The sequence below is a fragment of the Lampris incognitus genome, chromosome 11 (assembly GCF_029633865.1).
Source record: "Lampris incognitus isolate fLamInc1 chromosome 11, fLamInc1.hap2, whole genome shotgun sequence".
NCBI lineage: Eukaryota > Metazoa > Chordata > Actinopteri > Lampriformes > Lampridae > Lampris > Lampris incognitus.
The window spans coordinates 53,632,110-53,645,179 of NC_079221.1; the positions used below are offsets into that span (position 1 = coordinate 53,632,110).

General features: G+C 40.8%; 1 gene segment (V, D, J or C); it reads left to right on the forward strand.

Moving 5' to 3' along the window:
- Positions 1-4,889: 4,889 nt before the first annotated feature.
- On the forward strand, positions 4,890-12,846 carry LOC130121219 (immunoglobulin lambda-1 light chain-like; the record flags this gene model as incomplete). The annotated part of the segment is given in 3 exon segments: positions 4,890-5,008; positions 11,085-11,119; positions 12,262-12,846. Coding segments are annotated over 3 exon segments (474 nt in total), but the record flags the coding sequence as incomplete, so codon positions are not given.
- Positions 12,847-13,070: the final 224 nt, after the last annotated feature.

The window sequence follows — 13,070 nt, forward strand, 5'->3', positions numbered from 1 at the left end:
TTGAGAAGTTATGTGAAATTGTCAAGCTTTGATTTCATGTTATTCAGATTATACCGTTCACACCCTCGAACTCAAATCCAGTTCATGATGAAACTGGAAGAAAAAAAACTGCTCTCAAGGTTTTTCATTTATGTCCAAATACAAGCTCCCCTACATATGCAGATCTTCTTGTTTGTCTTTCAGCTTGTTTCCTGTTTCTCAGGGGTCACCACAGTGGATTTTACAGTTTCCATCGTACTGATGGAAACTGGGCGCAGCATCAATGGAGGCCGTTGTTAACCCAGGCCTTGAGAGATCCGGTCTGGTCTTGTCCTCACCTTTAAGTGCCTTAATAACCTAGCTCCTTCGTATCTTTCTGAACTCCTTCATATCCACACGCCCTCCCACACTCTCAGATCCTCTTCTGCTCTCTAACTCACTGCACCTTTGGCCCGCTTGACTACCATGGGGTCTAGAGCCTTCAGTCATTCTGCCCCCCACCTATGGACCTCTCTCCCACAAGACAGTCACAAGACTGACTCTCTTTCAACCTTCAAATCTCATCTCAAAACCCACCTTTTCAAACTGGCCTATTCAGTCTGATCCACGCTTCATTCAGTTTGGTGCAGATGATGATGTTATACTTATCTGTTGTGTTAACTTCTTATTGTCTACCTGCTTTGTTTTGATGCTCTGCTGTCTGATACAGTGCTGCTTGTTTTTTACTGTGTTCTGTAAGTTGCCCACAAATAAAATGTTTTGTTATTATTATCATCGTCACCATCATTATTTATTTATGTATTTATTTATTTATGTTTTGATTTTGCTCTTTTTTTTTAATCAGCAAAACGATTTGACAAAATTCACGCTGGATACCCTTCCTGACACAACCAGTAACACTCTGGACGGGGGCACAGGTAAAGCACAGGATGGCGCCACATATACAAATAACCTCCCTGAAATCAGTTGCTATTGTCTAACATTCCTGATTGTTGTCTCCAGAGATGAACTTAATCCCAAATCAAGTATTGTCTGAGAAGATCTGTGTACCAATAAGAAACAAACAGGCGAGAACGAGACTGGGTGCTAACTGAAGCTACAGTCTACTACTACTACTACTACTACTACTTCTACTACTACTACCACTACTGCTACTACTGCTACTACTACTACTACTACCACTACTGCTACTACTACTACTACTACTACTACTACTACTGCTACTACTACTACTACTGCTGGTACCACTACTGCTACTACTACTGCTACTACTTCCGGCTGCTCCTGTTAGGGGTCGTCACTGCGGATCATCCATTTCAGCCTAAGTCTAAGACAGTCTAAGTCTAAGACAGTCTAAGTCTAAGACAGCCTAAGTCTAAGACAGGGGCATGGACACACGTGCTGTTGCATCATGGTACCTTTTTTGTTTCTAAACTGTGTTGAAACAGTTAAGTTGTGTTCCACTTGATGTCTGACGTCAGAAATTCTAGCTGGTTGGTCACAAAAAGAAGTGCTGCACCTCCCAGTGGCCAGACTGGAAATAACAGGAGACAAATATGGACACCCACAACAGACTGACGTTAATATGGCTGGCATTATGTCAGTAATATTTGGCAATGTAAACTGGCCCATTACCAAAGAAATGTATCAGCTGTGTTGTAAATTAATATTTCAAACTTGTGTTTGGCCATTTAACACTCTGTTTTTTATTTTTCATAAAGTTTGAGGCCATTCAATGTTGAAAATTAAAGTTATATGTATTTAAGAGAAGACATTGTGAATAATGTTGTGTACTATTATGCTATACAGCCTTGCTGAGCTCTAATAAGTGCATCTTGGTGACCTACAGACTGAAAAGAAACGCTCTGAGTTTCACACTTCAACTTAAAGGACCAGACGACCCCATTTTTCCAGTAAGAAGTTGAAATTTCGGACTTTCCAGCACATCCGGAACACATAAGTGCATAGTGTAGTATATGTTTTTGTGCTCGCATTAAAAGGTGTACTCACAACTCTTTTAACAGAGATACGTATGTATGTGTTTATTGAAGACGTTGATCACTTCTCCTACTTCGGCAGCCTTCTCTCCTCATAAACTGACATCGAGTCTGAGGTCAACCATCTCCTGAGTTGTGTCAGTGGTGCTTATGCCAGACTCAGTAAGAGTCTTTGAAGACTGAGACCTAAAGGCCCAAACAAAACTCCTGGTCTACAGAGGGGTGGTTCCCCCCACCCTGCTGTATGAAGCAGAGTCATGGACCACCTACAGCAGGCACCTGAGAGTCCTGGAACAATACCACCAAAGATCCTTATGAAAGATGCTGAGGATCAGCTGGAAGGACAGACGCACCAACATCAGTGTTCTGGAAGAAGCCAACATGACTAGCATCACCACCACAATAATGCAGCACCAACTCTGATGGACAGGCCGTGTCATCCGCATGTCCAACACACGTCTCCCCAAAGAGATCCTGTACCCCAGCTGAAGGAAGGTCAGTGAGCTCCCAGCAGGCAAAACAAAAAAACCGTTTCAAGGACAATATCCAGCCCAGTCTGAAGAAATTCACCATCACATCGAGCACCTGGGAAGACATTGCACTGGATAGATGCTCCTGGAAGAAATCCGTGCAGGAGGTAGCTGCATGTCATGAAATGGAGCTCCACTGTGCTGCAGAGAAAAAAACCACAGCACCACAAGGAGACAGAGAAAAGGACTCAACCACCACCACCAACCACCACCACTTTCCCCTGTCCACACTGCACCAAAGTATGTGGATCGCAGATCTGCCTCTACAACCATCTGAAGACCCACAAGTAGACAAACCAATTGAGAGGACAGTCATACTCGCTTCGAGTGACCGCCGATGATGATGATGATGATGATGATGCATGTGTGTACGTAAGTACTTATGTTTTATGATAACTGTTGCTCAATTCTGATGGCTGTAAAGCACTTTAGCACAAACCTGGCTTGGTGTTGAGTTGCTCTAAAAATAAATGTGACCCTGACCGAGACCTTGTTATTATATCACATGACAGGAACATGTTATAGGAAATGTTCCATCATCTCAGCCTCAATAACATCCTCAAACATTTTATGAATGTTGCAATGAGAATGTTATTCCTTTATTTTGAGACATTGTGGTAATGTTTCATAAAATAAAATTATATAATCTGCTACCTCAACAACGTCCCCAACACATCCTCACAATGCTGCAGACAAAACCTTCTACCTGTGTTAGAATACCACACTACAGGAAGTGTGTGACGGTTCTCATTCATCCAGGTCATGGTTGTCCAAAGGAATTGAATCGAGTGCAGCTGGATTTGGTACATATCCGTGAAGACGTTTCGCCTCTCATCCAAGAGGCTTCATCAGTTCGTGCCTTTCTGACTAGACCAAGCTAGTCTGACTGGCTGGTGATGAAACTCAGATATTTATCCTCTTTGGAGTCGTTATCAGAGCTATTGATATCAATGGCTCTTTGTGATCCGATGTTAAGCAGCGACGGTCGTTGGAGGTGTTAGTTTTGACTTCGTTAGTGCTCCATTCAGTGGTCATGAGTCGTTTGGAGCCGTTAGTGAGCGACTGTTGTTCTTGGAGGCTAGGCTTCTTGAGTCTCCTGGGTAGAGATGAAAGGACGGCATTGTAAGTGGGAGGTAGGTGGTGTGGCAGACCTCCTCCTCTGTTGAGGGATGGTTTTTCCAGTTTCGCATAGATGGCTTCCTTCACCCCTCTTTCAAACCATCTATCTTCCCTGTCCAAAATGTGTACGTTGCTGTCCTCAAAGGAGTGTGTCTTCTCCTTTGGGTGTAGATAGACTGCTGAGTCTTGTCTTGGGGATTTTGGCCTTTTGTGTTGGGCCATCCGTTTGTGTAGTGGTTGTTTGGTTTCTCCTATGTATAGGTCAGTGCAATCCTCATTGCATTGTACAGCATACACCAGATTGCTTTTCCGGGTGTGTGGTACACGGTCTTTGGGATGAACCAGTCTTTGTCGGAGTGGGTTGCTGGGTTTGAAGTATACTGGGATGCGGTGTTTGTTAAACATTCTCCTGAGTTTCTCGGAGACCCCAGAAACATGGTCTTTCTGGAACGTGTTATGTTTTCACAAAGGTCCAACTGGGGTAGCCGCAGGTTTTTAAAGCTTCCCTCAGGTGTTTGTGTTCTTCCCGTTGGGCCTGAGTGCTGCTGGGTACATTATCAGCTCTGTGTTGCAGAGTTCTGATGACGCTCAGTTTGTGTTCCAGAGGGTGGTGTGAGTCGAAAAGTAGATATTGGTCTGTGTGTGTAGGTTTCCTGTAAACCCCAATGTGGAGGCTCCTGTCTTCGCCAATGTGGACGTCACAGTCCAAGAAAGGCAAACTGTTGTACTTTACGTCTTCCCTTGTGAAGTTAATGTTCTTGTCCACTGAGTTGATGTGCTTGGTAAACGCTTACACCTCTTATGTTTGGATTTTGACCCATGTGTCGTCCACATATCTGAACCAGTGGCTCGGAGGTGTTCCTCTGAAGAAGTTCAGGGCCCTGTGTTCTACCTCTTCCATATATAAGTTGGCTACAATGGGAGATACCGGTGAGCCCATTGCACAGCCGTGTTTCTGTCTGTAAAACTGGCCCCTGAATTGGAAATATGTAGTGTTCAGGCAAAGGTCCAGTAGTTGGCAAATCTGGTCTGGGCTGAGGTTGGTCCTATTGTGGAGGGTGTTGTCACATAGCAAAAGTTGCCTCACAGTTTCCAAAGCCTCCATGGTTGGGATGCAGGTGAATAACGAGGTCACGTCGTAGGATACCATGGTTTCATCCGGTTCCAGTTTTACGCCTTGGACCTTGTCCTCGAAATCAATGGAGTTTTGGATATGGTGAGGTGTTTCGTTCACTAAAGGGGTCAAGATGTTGGAACTCCATCGAGGTTTAGTGGCAGTGGGTCTGGGACTGACTTCACCCTGACCATCGGTGGAGACCAAGCTGAGTATACAGCAGTTTACTACTGTCAGAGTCTCCACAGTATCAATAGTCAGGCTGTGTTCACACGGTGATAGAGAGCCGTACAAAAACCTCCCTCTGTTTCACAGTGACTGATCTGCCAGCTGGGACATACGGTAAGCTCTATAACAACAATGATAATAACAATAATAACAACAACAATAATAATGATAACATAATAATAAAAATCACAATAATAATAATGACAATAATATAACAATAATAATGACAATAAACAATAATAAACATAATAATAATAATAGTAATAATAATAGTAATAACAATAATATTAATAATAATAATAAATATAGCCGCAAGCGGCGATTAATGGGGTCCAAGCAGTATTGCAGCCGCCATGTGTCCGATCTGTTTCATATTTGGTACATGACTTCTATGTGCCACAAAGAATAAGCCTATCAAGTTTCATGAAGATTGGCCGTTCACACTAGCAGATATTAGCTGCTGAATTTTGATTGGCTGTTTGGCAGCCATTTTGGTAATCCAGCCAATCAGCACTTTAGGCAATGTAGCCAAATGTGTCCAAGTATAAGTATACCAAATTTCAGATTTTTTGATAAAGCGGTTTTTGAGATGTCGGATTACTTGGGTCGCCTGTGTCCTAGACGATTACCGTAATTTTTTAAAATGTCGTAACACTTCCATTGCTTCAGAAACATGTGCCAGAGTTTCTAAAACTGGACCAGACGGTGTCTGATTTCTTGCGTCCTAGCCGACTGCCGTAAAAAGAAAAAGCATGTCGTTATACCCAGGTGTCCTGGATTGTGGTATGTAGAGCTGCAGCGCTTCCACACCAAATAAGTCAAAATAGCGGGCAAACTATATGACTGACATAGGTGGTCCCAATAGTAAAGTTGTTGAGCACATTGAGATGCATGGGTCTGTGCAGTTTTGTGTTGATCTGACTTATGGTGTGGGAATTACGCATGACCCTTTGTTATAGCGCCACCATCTGGCTGACATAGGTGATTTGTGGTGCCTGAGTAGTGGGGGGCCATAGGAATCCACGTACCAAAGTTGGTTGGTCTAGGACTTACGGTTGCTGTGCCTCACACACTTTTAGCGGAGAAAAATAATAATAATCCTAACAAATACAATAGGGTTCCACCAGCTTCGCTGCTTGGACCCCTAATAATAATAATGTACAAATGTTCCTGTCATGAGTAATATTAGTATTGTGGCGGACACTAGGGGCTATGCCTCTCACCCAGCAGGGCTGTGAGCTGGGGGCGTGGTTTACGTTCCCGGGGCTTGCTGGTGCAGGGTTGTTCCTGCTGCGGTTGGCTTTGGAGTTGAGGAATAAACATCAAACTCGCCTTCGTCCGCTGTGTTTTTCCCCATCCTGCCACATTGGTGACCCCGAATTGAACATGTTTGGAGCAGAAGAGGAGTGTGAATCCACTTCGGCCACGCCGCCCCAACTCTCACAGCCGGCCGTTCTCGCCGCGGTTGTGAAGCTCCCAGAGTTCTGGCAAAAGCGACCCGGCTTCGTGGTTCCAGCATGTCGAGGCGCTGTTCCACCTGTGTGGAATCTCCGCGGACGACTCCAGATACTATTTGGACGTCGCTGCGCTGGACCAGCAGTCCACACGCCGGGCCATGCAAACATCTTCTGCTCCGGAGGTACAGCCTATCTGCCGCAGTGAGGGCAGATAGAATCCTTTCCCCATCCGGTTTGGGCGACGGGACGGCTGTGGATCTCATGGACAATATGCTGTCGCTGCTAGGCTCAGACGAAGGTGGATTCCTTTTCCCGCACGTTTCCTGCGCCAGCTCCCGTCTCCTGTGCGCGCGGCTTTTGCTAACTCCCCGTGTCTGGCCGCTGGTGACTGCCGAGGTTTCGCTGAGGAGGCCGATCGGGTCCTGCTGGCTACCAGACGGTTCTCTGTGCATTGTGTGGCATCGGAGCCTCTGCAGCCGACGTCGGAGGACGCGGACCCGTCAGTGGTGGCTGGAGTGACTGCCCGGAGACGGCGCGGGAGCGGCCTCTGTTTCTTCCACCGGCGGTTCGGCGGCAAGGCGAGGCGCTGCGTCCCTCCGTGCACGTTTGAGGCGGCGGGAAACTCCCGGGCAGCGCTCGGTAGCAGCTGTGGGCGCTGGCGGACGTAGTGAGCTGCTCTTCATTAAGGACACGATGTCAGGAAGACGGTTTCTGGTGGACTCAGGCTCGCAAAAGAGCCTACTCCCTCCTGCTAAGACAGACAGGTCGGCCGAAGGCGGCGGCCCACTGTTGAGTGCAGCTAACGGTTCGTCCATTGCGACGTTTGGCGCAAGGTTGGTGACTGTTTGCTTCCACGGGCGCCATTTTGAGTGGGACTTTGTAGTCGCCGCCATTACTGTTCCTATTATCGGCGCGGATTTTCTGTGTGCTAATGGTCTGCTGGTTGATGCTGCAAACCGCCGTTTAATTGATGCTGTGTCTTTCGCCACTTTTCCGTGCGAGACAGGGGAGCGGGGCCGTTAACACACGCTAACTTTTTAGCATTAGGGGATGTTTTTCAACGTTTGCTGGCGGATTCTCCATCGGTGACTACACCTGCCTTTTCCACCGCGGTTACTAAACACGGGGTAGAACATTTCATTCCCACTCTGGGACCGCCAGTTTTTGCGCGCGCGCGGCGCCTCGACGTCTTATACCTTAGGTGGTCCTGCCATGTAGGCAGGACCACCTAAGGTATAAGACAACTAAGCTGCCTCTTAGACTGTGAAGTCCTACGATTAACAAAGTGCTGCTTGGACACCAGGAGGACAAATCAAATTCTGCTTAGGACCCCAACAAGACTTGAACAGGTCCTGTTCTCAGGTGACATGTCAGTAGCACCATATGAACCCGTTCCTTTTCTTCCATACGTGGTGTCAATTTATGGACCTTTTTTGATCTTCATCTTTGGTATTTCGGACATTTATGACAGATGCATCTTGAAAGGACACAGTTAAAACACAGGGAACTCTACACAGCATTAACAGTTGATGTGTAGGGATTCACACAGGACATCTATTGCCTACAGGGGGCACACTACAGAGGACCATGCAGTCGGACAAAGGAAAAATGCAAAGTCTGAATGGACAAGAAAACGGAAATCCCTGTGGCGACTGGATCAACATTTTGGCCACAGGATGTCCATGGAGGACAATATGGCAAGCTGTTCCAGCTTTTAATGTCCTTTATTATCATCACCAATTCATTTTTTTACTTGTTAAAATATCCAATTTTCATATCAGAAATTGCATTTTAAGTAGTTATAATTAACTTTTAAGTAGTTGAAACACCAGTTGTTGATATAAGAGGTTCAGTTGTTGATGTCACACATTTCTTTTTTGATATCAACAATTATGTTCCAAATGTTGATATTGCAAAAAAAAAAAATATTTCAACGATTGGCACTTAAACTACTTAATAGCCCACTAATTTAAATTCCAGTTCTCACTGAAATGAATGGGGGAAAGTTGTAATCCTCAGTAGTTAGGATTTAATTTGATGTCAAGATTTGAATTGTTGATGTGCAAAATTACATTTTAACTTGTTAAAATATCATTTAGAATATAACTTTTGATAGACAGGATACTTAATTTAGAATATAACTTTTGATAGACAGGATAGTTAAAATATAATTTTTGATAGACAGGATAGCTAAAAGATAATTTAGAATATAACTTTTGATAGACAGGATAGTTAAAATATAATTTAGAATATAACTTTTGATAGGCAGGATAGTTAAAATATAATTTTTGATAGACAGGATAGCTAAAGGATAATTTAAAATATAACTTTTGATAGACAGGATACTTAAAATATCATTTAAAAGAAAACTTTTGATAGACAGGATAGTTAAAATATCATTTAGAATATGACTTTTGATAGACAGGATACTTAAAATATCATTTAAAATATAACTTTTTACAGACAGGATAGTTAAAATATAATTTAGACTATAACTTTTGATAGACAGGATAGTTAAAATATAATTTAGAATATAACTTTTGATATACAGGATAGTTAATTTAGAATATAACTTTTGATAGACAGGATAGTTAAAATATAATTTAGAATATAACTTTTGATAGACAGGATAGTTAAAATATCATTTAGAATATAACTTTTGATAGACAGGATAGTTAAAATATCATTTAGAATATAACTTTTGATAGACAGGATACTTAAAATATCCTTTAAAATATAACTTTTGATAGACAGGATAGTTAAAATATCATTTAGAATATGACTTTTGATAGACAAGATAGTTAAAATATAATTTAGAATATAACTTTGATAGACAGGATAGTTAAAATATTATTTAAAATATAACTTTTGATAGACAGGATAGTTAAAATATCATTTAGAATATAACTTTTGATAGACAGGATAGTTAAAATATAATTTAGAATATAAGTTTTGATAGGATAGTTAATTTAGAATATAACTTTTGATAGACAGGATAGTTAAAATATAATTTAGAATATAAGTTTTGATAGACAGGATAGTTAATTTAGAATATAACTTTTGATAGGATAGTTAATTTAGAATATAACTTTTGATAGACAGGATAGTTAAAATATAATTTAGAATATAAGTTTTGATAGACAGGATAGTTAATTTAGAATATAACTTTTGATAGACAAGATAGTTAAAATAGAATTTAGAATATAACTTTTGATAGACAGGATACTTAAAATATCATTTAAAATATAACTTTTGATAGACAGGATAGTTAAAATATCATTTAGAATATAATTTTTGATAGACAGGATACTTAAAATATAATTTAAAATATAACTTTTGATAGACAGGATAGTTAAAATATCATTTAGAATATAACTTTTGATAGACGGGATAGTTAAAATATAATTTATTATATAACTTTTGATAGACAGGATAGTTAATTTAGAATATAACTTTTGATAGACAGGATAGTTAAAATATAATTTTTGATAAACAGGATAGTTAAAAGATAATTTAGAATATAACTTTTGATAGACAGGATACTTAAAATATCATTTAAAATATAACTTTGGTAGACAGGATAGTTAAAATATCATTTAGAATATAACTTTTGATAGACAGGATAGTTAACATATCATTTATTATATAACTTTTGATAGACAGGATAGTTAATTTAGAATATAACTTTTGATAGACAGGATAGTTAAAATATAATTTTTGATAGACAGGATAGTTAAAAGATAACTTAAAATCTAACTTTTGATAGACAGGATACTTAAAATATCATTTAAAATATAACTTTGGTAGACAGGATAGTTAAAATATCATTTAGAATATGACTTTTGATAGACAGGATACTTAAAATATCATTTAAAATATAACTTTTGACAGACAGGATAGTTAAAATATCATTTAGAATATAACTTTTAATAGACAGGATAGTTAAAATATAATTTAGAATATAACGTTTGATAGACAGGATAGTTAATTTAGAATATAACTTTCGATAGACAGGATAGTTAAAATATCATTTAAAATATAACTTTTGATAGACAGGATAGTTAATTTAGAATATAACTTTTGATAGACAGGATAGTTAAAATATAATTTTTGATAGACAGGATAGTTAAAAGATAATTTAGAATATAACTGTTGATAGACAGGATACTTAAAATATCATTTAAAATATAACTTTTGATAGACAGGATACTTAAAATATCATTTAGAATATGACTTTTGATAGACAGTATAGTTAAAATATAATTTAGAATTTACCTTTGATAGACAGGATAGTTAAAATATCATTTAGAATATGACTTTTGATAGACAGGATAGTTAAAATATCATTTAGAATATAACTTTTGATAGACAGGATAGTTAAAATAGAATGTGGATATCATGAGTTTGGTATTTTGCCTGGATACTTGTGATGTACAGTGGGATTATAAGTAGGCTGGTTGTCATCCAGTTTCTGATATGGATATGGCTAAGTGGTGGAGCTGGAGTAAAAACAGAGGGGTTAAAAGCTAAAACTTCCTGCCATATACACTAATAAGGCTGAGCTGCAGCACGTGAGCGTGTTGAGCAGCAGCCATCGAGGTGTGTCAAGTGGAAAGGAGGTTTTTGTACGGCGTCTTAACCAGGCTCTATCACTGTGGAACACTTTTGGTGGCGGCACTGAGGTCATCGTCTCATGTAAGTGATTTCTCTTGTACATTTGTGTGTCCATAGTCATTTTCTACATTAGCTGCTTCTCACAACGTGTTGCTACGTATGTCGAGTGTCGGTTTGGGAAAACAAAACTAGATTTTGATTTGTTTAATGATTCATTTGGAGTCAGTCGTGACATTTAACAGGACTCCAGGGTGGAAAGGCAATGGCTGAATATTGTAAAGTAGTCCATGTTATTCTAACAACATCAGTATGCCGTAGCATCGTCACATAACTTGACATTACAGCTTTAGTCGACCATTGGTTAAAGCCTGAACAATGCTGTCAGTTTGGAAATCTTACAAGACAAACTGAAATCACAATCTTCAACACTGAGCTATTTATTCGACGTTTGGTCTCTAACCCGTGTATATTTTAGGTGTCTTGTATCAGTAAAAGCTGCAGAAATTGTTGCATGAGGATTGCACCGCAGCAGTGTAAATCAGCTGCAGGTACAACGGTGGTTAAATGAGCTTTACTCACACTGGACATGTTGAATAGAGGCTGCACACAGTGTACAGTCCCATGTAAAGCCGTGTTTAATTTACACATTTATAATCTGCTAAATCACTGGCAGTCTGAGAAATGAGCTCATTCATATTCACTTTATGTGCCACACACATTCATATACGCACACCTGAAAACTGCTTTTAAAACTAATTTTATTGTAAACTTGCAGAATATTTAACTGGTGATTTACAGCCTATGGCATATTGTTTATTTCATCCTTTATTTACTGTTAAGGTTGTAAAAAGTCATGTAAATTGTGAGTATTAGTTTAGTTTGTTGCCTTTAGTTACACACAGACAGGGCACATTGATACACATTTGTGTAAATGTGGCAGTTTAGCAGCATCACTCATTTTCAACTGTGGTCCTGCAGGTACAGTAGAGACGGCAGATTAAAGGAAACACACATAGACTACTGTACAAATAGATTATGAAAACACACTGCACACATAAACACATGGAGACAAAGACTACAACATGACACACTGATGCTGCATGTGCTTATTCACACAGCACAGTAGCATTAACATGGTCCTGGTGAGTAGTGGTGGTGCTGCAGTGCTCTCAGTAACACATAGTTCAGCAAGTCGGTGTATTCAGTTGTGTCTCTCTTTACAGCGGGGGTCTCAGTCAAACCCACCCTCTCCCTGCTCCCCCCCTCTTCTGAGGAGTTGTCCAAGGGCTCGGCCACGCTGTCCTGTCTGCTGAGCAGCTACTCCCCAAAAGGAGCGCTGGTGACTTGGCAGAAGGATGGGAGGGAGGTGACGGCGGGCGTCCTGACGGGACAAGAGGTGTGGAGCAGCACTGGGTACAGCCGCAGCAGCATCCTGACCCTCAGCAAAGCCAGCTGGGATGAAGGAGACCTCTACACCTGCTTGGTGGCCCACGGTGGCCGCAGGCAGTCCACCGAGCTCAGGAGGACACAGTGCAGCGGCTAGAGAAACGCCCCCTACTGGCTGGAAGCAACCTTCCCTCAAATGCATGGGTTTATAAAAAGAGATGAATAAAAATGAGGCAGGGATGTGAACACAAAAGCCCCCTTGCAGTTTCTAACATGTGCTTGCTTAGGTGTGTTGTAGTTAAGTGTGTAGGGGTGAGTTTGGGGAGAGGGGCACTTTGGTTAAGTTCATCTGTTGCTTCTACTGTTGGTTTCTGTTGCTGAATGTATTCCTGCTTGTCTGCTGCTCAGAAGTTAATAAAGTTTTTGTCAAATGATCCAGTTTTGTATTTGTTGGTTTGTCATGAATTTACAAACTGTGGCACCAGCTAAAGCCGAAATAAAACCCCTTTAAATAATTTACAAATCCTGGCCAGCCCACAGCAGGCAGGCCTGTAATGTGGGTTTATAATCTGCTGTAGTAACAAGATAGGGACTCTAACCTGTGCTGTAGAGAGTTCATCCCAGTAATGACAATAAAGTGAGATGA